The 16,800-nt window shown below is 70.5% G+C and overlaps 2 protein-coding genes across 2 annotated transcripts; one reads left to right on the forward strand and one right to left on the reverse strand.

Annotated features, from left to right (window-relative positions):
* Positions 1 to 15: 15 nt before the first annotated feature.
* LOC136305542 (protein Smaug homolog 2-like) lies at positions 16 to 5,983 on the reverse strand (the record flags this gene model as incomplete). Its single annotated transcript, XM_066208805.1, is given in 11 exon segments — positions 16 to 78; positions 80 to 127; positions 413 to 534; positions 630 to 715; positions 1,246 to 1,384; positions 1,386 to 1,478; positions 1,858 to 1,944; positions 2,156 to 2,265; positions 2,396 to 2,650; positions 3,389 to 3,838; positions 5,629 to 5,983. Coding segments are annotated over 11 exon segments (1,649 nt in total), but the record flags the coding sequence as incomplete, so codon positions are not given.
* A 3,792-nt stretch (positions 5,984 to 9,775) lies between these two features.
* On the forward strand, positions 9,776 to 15,893 carry LOC136305543 (leucine-rich repeat and fibronectin type III domain-containing protein 1-like). Its single transcript, XM_066208806.1, has 4 exons — positions 9,776 to 10,301; positions 12,759 to 12,806; positions 13,464 to 14,847; positions 15,294 to 15,893. Exons 3-4 carry the CDS (start codon positions 13,478 to 13,480, stop codon positions 15,844 to 15,846), a joined length of 1,923 nt encoding a protein of 640 aa, XP_066064903.1. The 5' UTR covers positions 9,776 to 10,301; positions 12,759 to 12,806; positions 13,464 to 13,477; the 3' UTR covers positions 15,847 to 15,893.
* The last annotated feature ends 907 nt before the right edge of the window (positions 15,894 to 16,800 follow it).

Genomic DNA, 16,800 nt, shown 5'->3' on the forward strand with positions numbered 1-16,800 from the left:
CCAGCAGCCCCAGGCGGGCGGGGGGGGGGCAGGGCCCGGGGGGGCAGCGCGAAGGGGCGGCCCCCCCCCCCGCCGCCCCCCCCCCACAGAGCCAGCTATGGGGAGAGAGTTGGAGCCGAAGGCCCAGCTGGGGGGAGAGGGGGGCGTCAGAGGGGCTGAGAGACCCCCAAAACCCCCCCCAGGGAAGGGCAGACCCCCCAAAAACCCCCCCCAGGGAAGGGCAGACCCCCCCCAAAATTGGGGCAAAATCAGGGTTTTTTTTGGGGGGGGGGCCACTCCCAAACATCCCCTAAAAACCACCCCAGGGTGGGGATGGAAACGGGGTTTTTTTTTTGGGGGGGGGGGGGGGTCTCAGCGGCACGGGGGGGGTCCCAGCGGCACGGGGGGGGCTCCAGGACCCCCCCCCAGGTACCTTTTGGGGGGCCGGTATCCGGGGGGGCCGTCCAGGGGCCCCTTCTTGGGGAAGGCGCGGAGCAGCTTCAGCACCTGCTGCTTCCAGGACTGGAGCCGCTTCTTCTGCGTCTCCGTGAACGCCTGGGGGGGGCCCGCGGGGGGTCAGGGGGGCGCGGAGACCCCCGGGGGGGCGCGGAGACCCCCGGGACCCCCCCCCCCGGCCAAGCCGAGGGTACCTCATGGCTCAGGCACTTCTCGAGCAGCTGGAGGTAACTGGTGATGTTCTCCTCGTCCGGCCGCGACACCAGGAGCTGGGTGCACACTGCGGGGGGGTCAGGGGGGGACAGAGCCCCAAAACTGCCCCAAACCCCCCCCAAAACTGCCCCAAAACTGCTCTAAAAACTGCCCCAAAACTGCCCCAAAAACTGCTCCAAAAACTGCCCCAAAACTGCCCCCAAACCCCCCCCAAACCTGCCCCCAAACTGCCCCGGGACACCCACAGCAGCTGGTGCACACTGCGGGGGGCCGGGGGGCACAGACCCCCAAATCCCGGGGACCCTCCCGGCCCCCCCAGCGTCTCCCCATGTCCCCCCAGTGTCCCCATGTCCCCCGCAGTGTCCCCCCATGCCCCCCCAGTGTCCCTCCACTCCTCACCCTTGCCCATGACCCGGGTGAACTGTCCCGGGATGTCCCAAGTGTCCCCCCAGTGTCCCCAGTGTCCCCCACTCCTCACCCTTGCCCATGACCCAGGTGAACTGTCCCGGGATGTCCCCAGTGCCCCCACAGTGTCCCCGATGTCCCCCCCATGTCCCCAGTGCCCCCCCAGTGTCCCCAGTGTCCCCCGGCGCTCACCCTTGCCCATGACCCGGGTGAACTGTCCCGGGATGTCCCCGTCGGGCACGGGCGCCGCGGGGGCCTCGGCGTCGGGGGCCGGGGGGGGCGCCGAGGCCTCGGGGGGGGGGGCGCCGTCGGGGGGGGGCGCGGGGGGCGCGGCCGGGGGGGGGCCGGAAGGCCTTGATGGGGGTCACCAGGATCTGCTGCAGCTCCTGCAGCGCCGTCCACAGGTTGCCCCCCTCGAGGATGTCCTGGGGAGGGGACACGGCCGGGGGGCGTCAGGGAGACCCCTGGGAATGGGGGGGACATGCCTGGGGACAGCGGGGACACCCCCGGGGATGGGGGGGACACCCCCAGGGATAGTGGGGACACCCCCAGGAAATCAGGGACACCCCCAGGAGATTGGGGACACCCCGGGGGATGGCGGGGACACCCCTGGGATGGTGGGGACACCCCCAGGAAGGTTGGGGACACCAAGAGCCATGCCCCCACCCCGTACCCTGGGGACACTTGGGGACACTGGGGACGCCCAGAACCCGCCCCTGGGGACACTGGGGCCCCCCCACACCAGCCCAGTGCCCCCCCAGTGTCCCCAGTGCCCCCCCAGTGCCCCCCAGTGTCCCCAGTGACCTTCTCCAGCGCCCTGAGGACGCTCTGCCGTTCCCGCAGCTTCTGGATGCTCAGGGCGATCTTGTGCCGGGCGCCCTTGGTGACGTTCTGGGGGGGACAGGGGTGTCACACACACCTGGGGGGGTGACACACACCTGGGGGGGTGACACACACACCTGGGGGTGTCACACACACACCTGGGGGCGTCACACACACACCTGGGGGGCTCACACACACCTGGTGACCCCAGACACCCCCGTCCAGGATCCCTGTGGACACTGCCCAGCCCCCCCCAGCCCCCCCGGGGGGCGTGGCTCACCTGCGACTCCAGGTGATGCTCCGTCAGCGTCATCATCTCCTCGTAGCTCATCTGCGCGAAGAGCGCGGCGTACTTGTGCAGCCGCAGGCTCTTCAGCCACGAGGGCACGTCTGGGGGGGGGGCCGCGGGGGGGCCGTCAGCTGACAGCGGCCCCCCAAACCCCCCGGAGACCCCCAAAACCCCCCTGGAGCCCCCCAACCCCCCAGAGCCCCCTAAACCCCCCCGGAGCCCCCCGCCCACCCTTCATGCCGCTGCCGTCCTCCTGGAAGGAATTCCTCCCGCCCGCCTCCTCGGTGTGCTCGCTGCCCGACGAGGCCACGCTGCTCTGCGGGGACAGCGGCGCGTGGTCCCCGAAGGCCGGGGGGGGTCCTCGGGGGGCGGCGGGGGGCTCCTCGGGACCCCCGGAGCCCCCCCAGTCCCCACCCGGCCCGGGCTGGGCGCCGCCGGGCGCCAGCGAACGCTTCAGGGGGCTGGGGTGCAGCTGGCACGGCAGGCCTGGGGGGGGACACGGGGTTGGAGGGGGGCTGCAGACCCCTCCCAAGGCCTGGGACCCCCCCCCAGAGCCCTGGGACCCCTCCCCAAAACCCTGGGACCACCCCAAAGCTCTGGGACCCCTCCCCAAAGCCCTGGGACCCCCCCAAAGCCCTGGAACCCCTCCCCAAAACCCTGGGACCACCCCCCAGAGCCCTGGGACCCCTCCCCAAAGCCCTGGGACCACCCCCCAGAGCCCTGGGACCACCCCCCAGAGCCCTGGGACCCCTCCCCAAAGCCCTGGGACCACCCCCCAGAGCCCTGGGACCCCTCCCCAGTTGGTGGGACCCCCCCAGCCCGCTCTCCGTGCCACCCCAGACCCCCCCCGACCCTTCTCTTTGTCCCCCCAGCCCCTTCCCACTCGCCCACCCCTCCCTGTCCCCTGCCCCCAGCCCCTTCCCCCCCTTCTTTCCTCTCCTCCCACTTTCCCCATTTTTCCCCATTTCCCCCAGTGCCCTCCCATTTTTTCCCCCAATTTCCCCATTTTTCCCCCCACTTTCCCCGTTTTTCCCTCATTTTTCCCCCAATTCCCCCCGTTTTTCCCCCAGTCCCCCCCGTTTTTTGCCCCCAATCTCCCCATTTTCCCCCAGTCCCCCGTTTTTCCCCCCATTTCCCCCCCCAATCCCCCCACTTTTCCCCATTCTCCCCATTTTTCCCCAATCCCCCGTTTTCCCCCCCAATCCCCCCGATCCCCCCGGTCACCTGCGTGCGGGGGCTGGAACGGGGGGTGCCCGTTCTCCCGGGGTGCCGTTCCCGGGGGGGGTCCCCCCTGCTCGGCCCAGGCCCCCCCAACGCCGGGTCCGCCCCCCCCGGGCTCGGGGGGCTCGGGGGGCCACTCGTGGGCGGGGGCGCGGCGGGGCGGGGCCGGGGCGGGGCCGGGCGGGGCCAGGCGCTCCTCCAGGTGTCCCAGCCAGAGCGCCAGCGCGCTGCGGTCGTCGGCCGTGGTGGCGGGGTGGATGAGCGCGTACGAGAGCAGCTGCCGCGACTCCTCCACGCAGCGGTTGCTCTCGATGGCGTCGGCCAGCACCTTCTGCAGCCGCTTCATGTACTCGGCCTTGGCCGCCGCGTTCCCGGGCTGCAGCAGCGGCAGGTGCGCCAGGAGCAGGGCCACCGCGGCCTCGGCGGGCTCCTGCGGCCACTGGGAGATGGCGGCTGGGGACACAGGGGACACAGGGGACACAGGGACAGGGTCAGCAGGGCCACCGCGGCCTCGGCGGGCTCCTGCGGCCACTGGGAGATGGCGGCTGGGGACACAGGGGACACAGGGACAGGGTCAGCAGGGCCACCGCGGCCTCGGCGGGCTCCTGCGGCCACTGGGAGATGGCGGCTGGGGACACAGGGGACACAGGGGACAGGGACAGGGTCAGCAGGGCCACCGCGGCCTCGGCGGGCTCCTGCGGCCACTGGGAGATGGCGGCTGGGGACACAGGGGACAGGGACAGGGTCAGCAGGGCCACCGCGGCCTCGGCGGGCTCCTGCGGCCACTGGGAGATGGCGGCTGGGGACACAGGGGACACAGGGGACAGGGACAGGGTCAGCAGGGCCACCGCGGCCTCGGCGGGCTCCTGCGGCCACTGGGAGATGGCGGCTGGGGACACAGGGGACACAGGGGACAGGGACAGGGTCAGCAGGGCCACCGCGGCCTCGGCGGGCTCCTGCGGCCACTGGGAGATGGCGGCTGGGGACACAGGGGACACAGGGGACACAGGGACAGGGTCAGCAGGGCCACCGCGGCCTCGGCGGGCTCCTGCGGCCACTGGGAGATGGCGGCTGGGGACACAGGGGACACAGGGGACAGGGACAGGGTCAGCAGGGCCACCGCGGCCTCGGCGGGCTCCTGCGGCCACTGGGAGATGGCGGCTGGGGACACAGGGGACACAGGGACAGGGTCAGCAGGGCCACCGCGGCCTCGGCGGGCTCCTGCGGCCACTGGGAGATGGCGGCTGGGGACACAGGGGACACAGGGACAGGGTCAGCAGGGCCACCGCGGCCTCGGCGGGCTCCTGCGGCCACTGGGAGATGGCGGCTGGGGACACAGGGGACACAGGGACAGGGTCAGCAGGGCCTTGGTGGGCTCCTGCGGCCACTGAGTGGTGGCAGATGGGGACAGGGGAATAAGGGACAGGGACACACAGGGAACAGGGGACACACAGGGTCACTGTAAACCCCTGCACGCACTGAGAGATGGCAGCTGAGACAGGGACACACAGGGGACAGGTACAGGGGACACCCGTGGGACAGAGACACACATGGGACAAGAGACACGAAGGGGACAGGAATAGGGGACAGAGACGCACAAGAGACAGGGACGCACAGGGGACAAAGACCACCAGGGACAGGGACACGCAGGGAACACGAACAGGGGACAGGGACACATGGGGGACAGAGGCACACATGGGACAGGGGACACACAGGGGACAGGAACAGGGGACACCCATGGGACAGAGACACACATGGGACAAGAGACACGCAGGGGACAGGAATAGGGAACAGAGACGCACAAGAAACAGGGACACACAGAGGACAGAGACCACCAGGGACAGGGACACGCAGGGAACAGGAACAGGGGACAGGGACACACATGGGACAGGGGACACACAGGGGACAGGAACAGGGGACACCCATGGGACAGGGATACATAGAGAACAAAAACACACATGGAACAGAGACACACAGGAGACAGGGACCTGGGACTAAGAACACACAGGGATCAGGAATAGGGGACAGGGGACACACAGGGGACAGGGACACCCATGGGACAGAGACCACCAGGGACAGGGACACACAGGGGACAGGGACACACAGAGCACAGGGACAGGAGCCAGCAAACACAGGGGGACAGGAACAGGCAACCCCCCGCACCCCCCACGACACCCCAGCCGTGACCCGACGGCCCCCGAGCCCCCCGAGCCCCCCGAGCCCCGCGGCGGCCGCGCCCTCACCGGCGCTGTTGGCCTCGGCCTCGAGCAGGTGGATGTCGGGGCAGTCGGCCAGCGAGTGCTCGAGGCAGAGCTGCAGGAAGCGCGCCTGCGTGCGGCTGACGCGCTTGAGCAGCGCCAGCAGCGCCACGGTCTGCTCGCACTCGCTCCAGCCGCGGAACCAGCCGGCCACGATGCCCACCTGGTCCCGGAACATCATGGCTGGCCGTGGGGAGGGGGCTGCGGGCGGGGCGGGGGTCTGGGGGGAGGTGGTTCCGCCCCCCACCTCACGTGGCGGGGGGGCCCCCCCGGGCCGGGCAGCGCATGGGGGGTGCGGGCGGGGGGTGCCGAGGGGCCCCCCCGGGCTGGGAGCGCGGCGGGGGAGGGTCCGGAGGGTCCTGTGGGGAGAGAGAGGGGAGGGGAGGGGAGGGGGAGGGTCAGGGGGGCGGCAGAGGGGAACCCCCCGAGTGGGGAGATCCTCCCTGAGGAACGGGGGAACCAGGAGGGGGCAGAGAGCGTCACCCTCCCGTGGGTGACAAGGACCCCCCAAAGGGACAGGGACCCCCCAAAGGGACAGGGACCCCCGAAAAGGGGACACGGACCCCCCAAAAGGGACCAGGGACTCCCCAAAGGGACCCCCCCAAAGGGACAGGGACTCCCCAAAGAGACCACCCAAAAGGGACAGGGACCCCCAAAAGGGACCAGGGACCCCCCAAAAGGGGCAGGGACCCGCCAAAGAGACCCCCCAAAGGGACAGGGACCCCCCCAAAAGTGACTCCCCAAAAGGAACCCCCCAAAGGGACAGGGACCCCCCAAAAGGGACCCCCCAAAGGGACAGGGACCCCCCAAAGGGGACAGGGACCCCCCAAAGGGACAGGGACCTCCCAAAAGGGACCCCCAAAAGGGACCAGGGACTCCCCAAAGGGACCCCCCAAAGGGACAGGGACTCCCCAAAGGGGACAGGGACCTCCCAAAAGGGAACCCCCAAAGGGACCAGGGACCCCCCAAAAAGGACCTCCCAAAGGGGACAGGGACCGCCCAAAGGGACCCCCAAAGGGACAGGGACCCCCAGGAAGGACAACCCCCCTGAGGATGGCGGACCCTCCCCCGTGGATCCCCCCCCGAGCGGGGCCACCCTCAGCACGGACACGGAGCCCTCACGGTGACAGGGCCCCCCAAAAGCCACCAGGGCCCCCCGCAAACACAGAGCTCCCCCCGGTCACGGGCCCCCCCCCGGGCCCGGGGCTCCCCCGCCGCCCTCAGGCCGCCCCTCCCCCGGTCTCCCCTCAGCGCAGGCCCGGCGGGGCCGGAGCCGCTTCCAGGCGGCGGGGCCGAGCCGGGAAGCCCGGGGAGGGCCCGGAGGGCGCGGGGGGTCCCGTCCCGGGGGTGCCGGGGGAGATCCGGGGGGTCCCGGGGGGTCCCGGGGGTCGCGGCCGCCCCTCACTCACCACCGCCGCCGCCGCCGCGCAACGTCAGCGCGCACAGCACGCACGCTGCGTCACTGCGTCACGGCGCCGCCGCCGCCAATGGGCCGACGGGAGGGCGGAGCGGCGCGGGGCGGGGCGCCCCTCCGGGCCGCGCCCACCGCGCGCGGAGACCAATGGGAGACCCCCGCGCGGGCGCGCGCGGGGAGCGGGGGGCGGAGCTTCGGGTGCGCCGCGCCGGACACGCCCCTCGCGCTGGGCACGCCCCCCTCCGCGCGAACCGTCGGTCAAAGAGGCCGCGCCCCTCTATTGACCACGCCCCTCCTCGGCCTCGCGCTGCCCGCGCCGGGGGCGGGGCCTGGGGGCGGGGCTTGGGAGCGCCACGGAATCCCCCAGTGTCCCCCAGTGTCCCCCAGTGCCCCTCAGTGCCCCCCAATGCTGTCCCAGTGTCCCCCAATGCTGTCCCAGTGTCCCCCAGTGCTGTCCCAGTGCCCCCCAATACTGTCCCAGTGTCCCCCAGTGCTGTCCCAGTGCTGTCCCAGTGTCCCCCAGTGTCCCTCAGTGTCCCCCAGTGCCCCCCAGTGTCCCCCAGTGCCGCCCAGTGCCGCCCAGTGCCCCCCAGTGCTGTCCCAGTGTCCCCCAGTGCCCCCCAATACTGTCCCAGTGTCCCCCAGTGCTGTCCCAGTGTCCCCCAGTGCCCCCCAGTGCCCCCCAATACTGTCCCAGTGTCCCCCAGTGCTGTCCCAGTGCCCCCCAGTGCCCCCAGTGTCCCCCAGTGCCCCCCAGTGCTGCCCCAGTGTCCCCCAGTGTCCCCCAGTGCTGTCCCAGTGCTGTCTCAGTGCCCCCCACTACTGTCCCAGTGTCCCCCAGTGCCGCCCAGTGCCCCCCAGTGGCCCCAGTGCTGTCCCAGTGTCCCCCAGTGTCCCCCAGTGCTGCCCCAGTGTCCCCCAGTGCTGTCCCAGTGTCCCCCAGTGCCCCCCAGTGCCCCCCAGTGCTGTCCCAGTGTCCCCCAGTGCTGTCCCAGTGCCCCCCAGAGCTGTCCCAGTGTCCCCCAGTGCCCCCCAGTGCCCCCCAGTGTCCCCCAATACTGTCCCAGTGTCCCCCAGTGCCCACCAGTGCCCCCCAGTGTCCCCCAGTGCCCCCCAGTGCTGTCCCAGTGTCTCCCAGTGTCCCCCAATACTGTCCCAGTGCCCCCCAGTGCTGTCCCAGTGTCCCCCAGTGCCCCCCAGTGCCCCCCAGTGTCCCCCTGTGCCCCCCAGTGCTGTCCCAGTGTCCCCCAGTGCTGTCCCAGTGTCCCCCAGTGCCCCCCAGTGCTGTCCCAGTGCCCCCCAGTGCTGTCCCAGTGTCCCCCAGTGCTGTCCCAGTGTCTCCCAGTGCCCCCAGTGCTGTCCCAGCGCACCCCAGTGCGCCCCAGTGTCCCCCCGTACCCATACAGGGACCCCCCGAGTGTCCCCCAGTGCTCCCAGCATGTCCCCAGTGTCCCCAGTGTCCCGTAGTGTGCTTCCAGTGCGTGTCCAGTGCCCCCCCGGGTGTCCGTGTGTCCGTGTGTCCGTCTGTCCGTGTGTCCGTGTGTCCCTGGGAAGGGCCTGGGCGGTGACAGGAACGAGGGGCTGCGGGAGAACTGGGGGACACGAGGAGGGGTCCCTTGGACTCGGGGCTGTCTGAAGGGTTCACGTGTCTGTGTGTCCGTCCGTGCGTCCGTCTGTGGCCCTGTCCCTGTGTCCGTGTGTCCATCCCCGTGTCCATCCCTGTGTCCACCCCTGTGTCCGTGTGTCCATCCCTGTGTCCATCCCTGTGTCCGTGTGTCCATCCCCGTGTCCATCCCTGTGTCCGTGTGTCCGTCCCTGTGTCCGTGCGTCCATCTCTGTGTCTGTCCATCCATTCCTGTGTCCGTGTGTCCGTCTGTGGCTCTGTCCCTGTGTCCGTGTGTCCGTCCCTGTGTCCGTGTGTCCATCCCCGTGTCCATCCCTGTGTCCACCCCTGTGTCCGTGTGTCCGTCCCTGTGTCCGTGTGTCCATCTCTGTGTCCGTGTGTCCGTCCCTGTGTCCGTGTGTCCATCTCTGTGTCTATCCATCCATTCCTGTGTCCGTGTGTCCGTCTGTGGCTCTGTCCCTGTGTCCGTGTGTCCGTCCCTGTGTCCGTGTGTCCATCTCTGTGTCCGTGTGTCCGTCCCTGTGTCCGTGTGTCCATCTCTGTGTCCGTGTGTCCGTCCCTGTGTCCGTGTGTCCATCTCTGTGTCTGTCCATCCATTCCTGTGTCCGTGTGTCCGTCTGTGGCTCTGTCCCTGTGTCCGTGTGTCCGTCCCTGTGTCCGTGTGTCCGTCCCTGTGTCCACCCCTGTGTCCCTGTGTCCACCCGTGTCCGTGCGTCCATCTCTGTGTCTGTCCAACCATCCCCGTGTCCGTGTGTCCGTCTGTGACCCTGTCCTTGTGTCCCCGTGCCCATCCCCGTGTCCGTCCGTCCGTCCGTCCGTCCCTCCGTGTGTCCCTGTGTCCGTCCGTGTGTCCATCCGTGTGTCCGTCCGTCCGTCCCTCCGTGTGTCCGTGTGTCCGTGTGTCCCCGTGCCCATCCCCGTGTCCGTCCGTCGGTCCCTCCGTGTGTCCGTGTGTCCGTGTGTCCGTGTGTCCGTGTGTCCCCGTGCCCATCCCCGTGTCCGTCCGTCGGTCCCTCCGTGTGTCCGTGTGTCCGCGCTCCCGCGGCCCCGCCCCGGCCCCGCCCGGCCCCGCCCCGCCGGTTCTGCGGCTCCGAGCGGCGGCCGCGGCCTCTCCGGGGCCTCTCCGGGGCGGCGGGTCCGGGGCTGCTCCGGGACCCCCGGCACCCCCAGCCACCGCCGCCGGCGGCTCCCGGGGCCCTCCGGGATCCCGGATCCATCCCCGATCCTCCCCCGATCCCGGATCCACCCCGGCTCCATCCATCCCCGCCATCCCGGTCCCCTCGCCTCCCCAGCCCCATCCCGGCGATTCCCGACCTCCCCCCCGCCACCATCGCCCCTCCCCAATTCCCGGTTCTCCCCCCATTCCCGGTGTCCCCCCTCCCCGATTCCCGGTGTCCCCCCCCCACAATTCCCGGTGTCCCCCCGCCCCCATTCCCGGTGTCCCCCCGCCCCCATTCCCGGTGTCCCCCCGCCCCCATTCCCGGTCCCCCCGCCCCCATTCCCGGTCCCCCCGCCCCCATTCCCGGTGTCCCCCCCGATGCCCCCCCGGTAGGGCGAGGCCCGAGCCCCCCTCCCCCCCCGGAGCAGCGATGGGAGCGTCCGTGGGCTGAGCCCCCCCAGGTACCGCGGGCCGGGGGGACTGGGAGGGACTGGGAGGGACTGGGATGCGCTGGGAGAGACTGGGATGGACTGGGAGAGACTGGGATGGACTGGGCCATGCTGGGGTGTGCTGGGAGGTACTGGGATGCACAGGGATGCACAGGGATGTACTGGGATGTACTGGGAGGGACTGGGAGGTACCGGGATGTACTGGGTCTGTGTTGGCCTGCGCTGGGCCATACTGGGATGCACTGGGATGCATTGGGAGGTACTGGGATGTACTGGGAGGTACTGGAAGGTACTGGGATGTACTGGGCCATGCCGGGGTGCGCTGGGATGTACTGGGATGTGCAGGGATGCACAGGGATGTACTGGGAGGGACTGGGAGGGACTGGGAGGGACTGGGATGTACTGGGCCATGCCAGGGTGCACTGGGATGTACTGGAATGCACTGGGATGCATTGGGAGGTACTGGGATGTACTGGGAGGTACTGGGAGGTACTGGAAGGTACTGGGATGTACTGGGCCATGCCGGGGTGTGCTGGGATGTACTGGGATGCGCAGGGATGCTCAGGGATGTACTGGGATGCATTGGGAGGTACTGGGATGCGCTGGGATGTACTGGGAGGGACTGGGAGATACTAGGTCTGTGTTGGCCTGCGCTGGGCCATGCTGGGATGCGCAGGGATGCACAGGGATGTACTGGGAGGGACTGGGAGGGACTGGGAGGGACTGGGATGGACTGGGCCATGCCAGGGTGCACTGGGATGTACTGGAATGCACTGGGATGCATTGGGAGGTACTGGGATGTACTGGGATGGACTGGGAGGGCCTAGGAGGGACTGGGAGGGACTGGGAGGGACTGGGCCATGGCAGGGTGCACTGGGATGTACTGGGTCTGTGTTGGCCTGCGCTGGGCCATGCTGTGCTACACTGGGCCATGCTGGGCCATGCTGGGCCATACTGGGGTATACTGGGGTATACTGGGGTATACTGGAGTCAGTTGGGCTGTGCTGTGTCCTTCTCAGTCTGTTGTAGCTGTGGTGGGCTGTACTGGGTTATACTGGGCTGTGCTGGGCCATGCTGGGCTCTACTGGGCCGTGCTGGGCTCTACTGGGCCGTGCTGGGCTGTATTGGGTTATACTGGGATGTACACGGCCATACTGGGGTGTACTGGGGCTTACTGGGATGTACTGGGTCATACTGGGTTGTATTGGGTTATACTGAGTCATACTGGGCCATGCTGGGTTGTGCCGTCCTATACTGGGCCACAGTGGGATGTACTGGGCCGTACTGGGATGTACTGGGTTATACTGGGATGTACCAATCTGCTGGGTGGTGCTGGTCTGGACTGCGTCCATAGTGGGCTGTGCTCTTCTGTACTGGGCCATACTGGGCCATACTGGGCCATACTGGGCTGTGCTGGGCAGTGCTGGGCCGTGCTGGGCTGTGCTGGGCCGTGCTGGGCTGTGCTGGCCCATACTGGGGTGTACTGGGCCATACTGGGCTGTGCTGGGCTGTGCTGGGCTGTGCTGGCATGCACTGGGCCATGCTGGGCTATACTGGTCTATGCTGGGGTGTGTACTGGGCTGTACTGGGCCATACTGGGCTATACTGGGCTGTGCTGGGCCTGACTGGGCCGTGCTGGGCTATACTGGTCTATACTGGGGTGTACTGGGCCGTGCTGGGCCATACTGGGCTATACTGGGCCATACTGGGCTGTGCTGGGCCTGACTGGGCCGTGCTGGGCTATACTGGTCTATGCTGGGGTGTACTGGGCCGTGCTGGGCCATACTGGGCTATACTGGGCCATACTGGGCCGTGCTGGGCTATACTGGTCTATGCTGGGGTGTACTGGGCCATGCTGGGCCATACTGGGCTATACTGGGCCATACTGGGCCGTGCTGGGCTATGCTGGTCTATGCTGGGGTGTACTGGGCCATGCTGGGCCGTGCTGGGCTATACTGGTCTGTGCTGGGGTGTACTGGGCCATACTGGGCCATGCTGGGCTGTGCTGGGCCATGCTGGGCCATGCTGGGCTATACTGGTCTATGCTGGGGTGTACTGGGCCAGACTGGGCTGTGCTGGGCCTGACTGGGCCTGACTGGGCTGAACTGGGCCGAACTGGGCCGAACTGGGCTGAACTGGGCTGGGCCAGGCCGGACTGGGCTGGATTTGGCCACCCTGGGGTGTGTGGGGCCACACTGGGCCTGACTGGGCCGTGCGCTGCAGGACTGGTCTGTACTGGTCTGTAGTGGATGATACAGGTGCATAGTGGTCTGGACTGGTCCTTACTGGGCCATACTGGTCCGTACTGGAGGATATAGGTGTATAGTTGTCCGTACTGGTCTGTACTGGTCTGTACTGGTCTGTATTGGTCCGTAGTGGTCCGTACTGGAGGATATAGGTGTGTAGTTGTTCGTACTGGGCCGTACTGGTCTGTACTGGGCCGTACTGGTCCGTCCCCTGTCCCCACAGGCCCCGCGGCGACGCCCGGACAGGACCAACATGGAACCCTGAGAGGAGGTAACGGGATCTCTGGGGCAACTGGGATCACTGGGGCAACTGGGATCTCACTGGGATCTCACTGGGATCTCCTGGGGTCACTGGGACCTCACTGGGATCACTAGGATCTCACTGGGATCTCACTGCGGTCACTGGGATCACTGGGGTCACTGGGATCACTGGGGTCACTGGGATCTCCTGGGACCTCACTGGGATCTCCTGGGATCTTGCGGTGTGTTGCGGGATCCGGTGGGACGGGCGGGATCCAGCAGGATCGACCGTGACGCGAGAGGATCCCACGGGATCTCTTGGGACAAACGGGGCCCCGGGATGGTGGGGGGGGGGAGGGGTGTCCCGGTGTCCCCCCGCCCGGGATCTGACGGGATCCCTGGGATCTCCTGGCATCCCACGGGGCTCTGTGGGCTCTCACGGCCTCCCGTGGGACGGCAGGTGACGGGGCGGGATCCAGGGGGGCACGATGGGATCTGAGAGCCCCCGGCGGGACACGGCGGCTCCCGTGGGGCTCCATGGGGATCTGGTGGGCTCCGGTGGGCTCCGGTGGGTTCCATGGGGCTCCGGTGGGTTCCATGGGGCTCTTCGGGGCTCTTTGGGGCTCGGTGGGGCTCGGTGGGGCTCGGTGGGGCCGTGACCGCGGCTCCCCTGTTCCCCCCCCGGCAGGCGCGGCCGTGGGGATGGCGAAGCTGCTGGTGCCGCTGGTGATGCTGGGGGCCGTGTCCGGCGCGGGGGTCCCGGCGTCGCCGCCGTCGCCGCGCTGCCCCCCGCGCTGCCTGTGCCCCGCGGCCGCGCCCAGCCCCACGCTGCTGTGCGCCCGCACGGGGCTGCTGGCCGTGCCGCCCAGCCTGGACCGCGGCGCCGTGGAGCTGCGCCTGGCCGACAACTTCATCGGCGCCGTGGGCCGCGCCGACTTCGCCAACATGAGCAGCCTGGTGCACCTGACGCTGTCGCGGAACGGGCTGCGCCGCCTGGCCCCCGGCGCCTTCGCCGACCTGCGGGCGCTGCGGGCGCTGCACCTGGACGGCAACCGGCTGCCGGCGCTGAGCGGGCCGCAGCTGCGCGGGCTGGCCAGCCTGCGCCACCTCATCCTGGCCAACAACCAGCTGGCCGCCATCGACGCCGCCGCCTTCGCCGCCTTCGCCGCCACCGTGGAGGACCTGGACCTGTCGCACAACAACCTGCCCGCGCTGCCCTGGGACGCCGTGGCCGCCATGGGCAGCCTGGCCACGCTGACGCTGGACCACAACCTGCTGGAGCGGGTGCCGGCCGGCGCCGTGGCGCGGTTGCCTCGCCTGGCCCGCTTGGACCTCACGGCCAACCGCTTGCGGGCTCTGCCGCCCGTCCCGGGGCCGCCGGGGCCCGCGCTGGCGGCCGGAGGGAACCCGTTGCACTGCAACTGCGAGCTGCTGTGGCTGCGCCGCGCGGCCCAACCGGGCCGCCTGGAGACCTGCGCCACGCCGGCGCCGCTGGCCGGGCGGCTGCTGGGCGCCGTGCCCGAGGAGGAGCTCACCTGCCGGGCCCCGGCCGTCACGGCGGCGGCCGCGCACCCGCCCGCCGTCACCGAGGGCCAGCCGCTGCGCCTGGGCTGCGCCGCCGTCGGCGACCCGCCGCCCGCGCTGCACTGGCTGGGCCCCGACGGGCGCGTGGTGCAGAACGGCTCCCGGCGCTCGGTGGGCTCCGACGGCTCCCTGCGGCTCCGCGTGGCCACGCTCAGGGACCACGGCGGCTTCACCTGCGTGGCCGCCAACGCCGCGGGGGAAGCGGCCGCCCGCGTCGACGTGGTGGTGCTGCCGCTGCCCGTGCCGCGGGCGCGCGACGGCGACGGCGAAGGCGACGGCGCGGCCGCCGAGGCGGGGCCCGGCCCCTCCGACATGGCCCGGGCGGGCGGCAATGACACCTGGGGGGGACCCGGGGAGCGGCGGGTGGTGGCGGCCGAGGTCACCGGCTCCTCGGCGCGCATCCGGTGGCTGCCGCAGCGCCACGTGCCCGGCGTGCGCATGCTGCAGATCCAGTACAACAGCTCGGCCGACGACGCCCTCGTCTACAGGTGGGGGGCCCGGGGGGGGCTGTCCCCTGGGGGGGCTGGGGGGAGGTTCCGGTGGGTTTGGGGGGGTCCTGTGGGGCTCAGGGCTCCAGGGGCAGCTCAGGTGGGTTTTGGGGGGTCCTGTGGGGCTCAGGGCTCCAGGGGCAGCTCAGGTGGGTTTTGGGGGGTCCTGTGGGGCTCCGGGGGTGGTCTGGGGAGGGTCTAGGGTGTCCTGGGGGGATTTGAGGGAGGGGCTCAAGTGAGTTCGGGGCACTGCTGGGGGCCTGGAGGGGGTTGCACCGGTTTTTGGGGGGTCCTGGGGGGTCCTGGGGGGAAGGTTTGTGCGTCCTGGAGAGTTCTGGGGGAGGATGCTCAGGTGCGCGTTCACCTGTGGCGGCTCCGAGGGGACGCGGGAGACACCGAGCGAATTCCGGATGTGTGCCCCTCGCCCCCCCTCGCCCCCTCCCCAGGTTGCTGCCGCCCTCCAGCCGCACCTTCGTGCTGCGGGACTTGGCCCCCGGGCGCGTGTACGAGCTCTGCGTGTCCGCGCTGCGCGTGCTCGGCGACCCCCCCGCCGCCCCCCGCCCGCTCGGCTGCGTCTCCTTCGCCACGGCCGCCGCTCCCGCGGGCTGCGCCGCGCCCCCCCGGCCCCACTTCTTGGGGGGCACCGTCATCATCGTCATCGGCGCCGCCATCGCCGCCTCCGTGCTCGTCTTCATCCTCATCCTCACGGCGCGCTGGAAGGCGGCGGGGGCGCGGCGCCCCCCGCCCGCGCTCACCAGCGTCTGCTCGCAGACCAACGGCGGCCCCCGGCCCGCCGAGACCCCCGAGCTGCCCCCGCTGCCTCCGGCGGCGGCCGGGGGGGCTCGGGGGCTCTTCCCCAGCCACAGTTACCCCCGGCGGGCTCGGCCGCGGCGCCACGGCTCCTTACCGCGGCTGGACGCGCCCGAGGCGAGCCCCCTGGGACCCCCCCTGCGCCCCTCCTTCGGCAGCACCCACTGGATGCTGGAGAGCACCGTGTGAGGCCGGGGGGCGGGGGGACCCCCCCTCCCCTCCCCCTTCGGCAGGACCCCCCCAGGATCCTCCCCGAGGGGGCGGGGGGGGGCGGCGGTGGGACCCCCCCCCCTCCCCCTTGGCGGCTCTTGTGGGGAGGGGGCGTGTGGGAGCGCCAAAGCTCGGCCGGGCGCGCCCCCAGACCCATTTTGGGATCCCCCGTGGGTGCCATTGGGAACCCCCCCCCCCCAGGTGGTGTTCCCCCCCCCCCCCGCCCCGCCCTGGGGGTACCCGTATGCAAACCTTCCCCCCCCGCGTGGGGACCCCCGACACGAGCGGGCGCCGCGACACGCGTGGGGAGCGCGACAGAGAGCGCGACAGGGACTGGGACGCGCCCCGAATCGGCGAACCTGCGGCCCCCCCCATTCCCCCCCGCCCCCAAAGGCCGGACGCTCGCCCGGGACCCGCGTGTGCCCCTCCCCCCCCCCCTCCCCCCCCCCCCGAGATGCGCACCTGGGACAGGTGTGTGCGCCCCGACATTTGTGTGCCCCCCCCGCCGCCCCCGCGGTGCCTTCGGCCGGGCCGGGGGGGCCCCGCGCACGCCCCCGACATCTCTGCACAGATGACACGAGACCCGCAGCCCCCCCCCCAAAAAACCCCCTCCCCGTGGGGAGGGGAGGGGGGCAAAAGGGGGGCCCCCCTCGGATACCTGGGGACCCCCCCCCGTGTGTTCCCCCCCCCCCCGTGGCCTCTGCCCCCCCCTCCCCCAACTCGACCCGGGGGTTCCTATCTGGCTGGTCTGGATAACCCTGGGGGGGCTCCCCCAGCCCCCCCATTTCCCTCCCAGCCCCATTTCCCGCCCCCCCCTCCCCAAAAATGCCTCAGCTCCGCCCCCCTCCCCCCAAACCGCCGCCCTCCCCACCAGCCGCCCCCTCGGGCCCCCCCCGCAGTGTTTAACACGAGTTTTTACATTAAAAACCGGTG

Source organism: Chamaea fasciata, unplaced genomic scaffold (genome assembly GCF_029207755.1).
Source record: "Chamaea fasciata isolate MVZ Bird 193981 ecotype frontalis unplaced genomic scaffold, bChaFas1.0.hap1 SCAF_476, whole genome shotgun sequence".
Taxonomy (NCBI): Eukaryota; Metazoa; Chordata; class Aves; order Passeriformes; family Sylviidae; genus Chamaea; species Chamaea fasciata.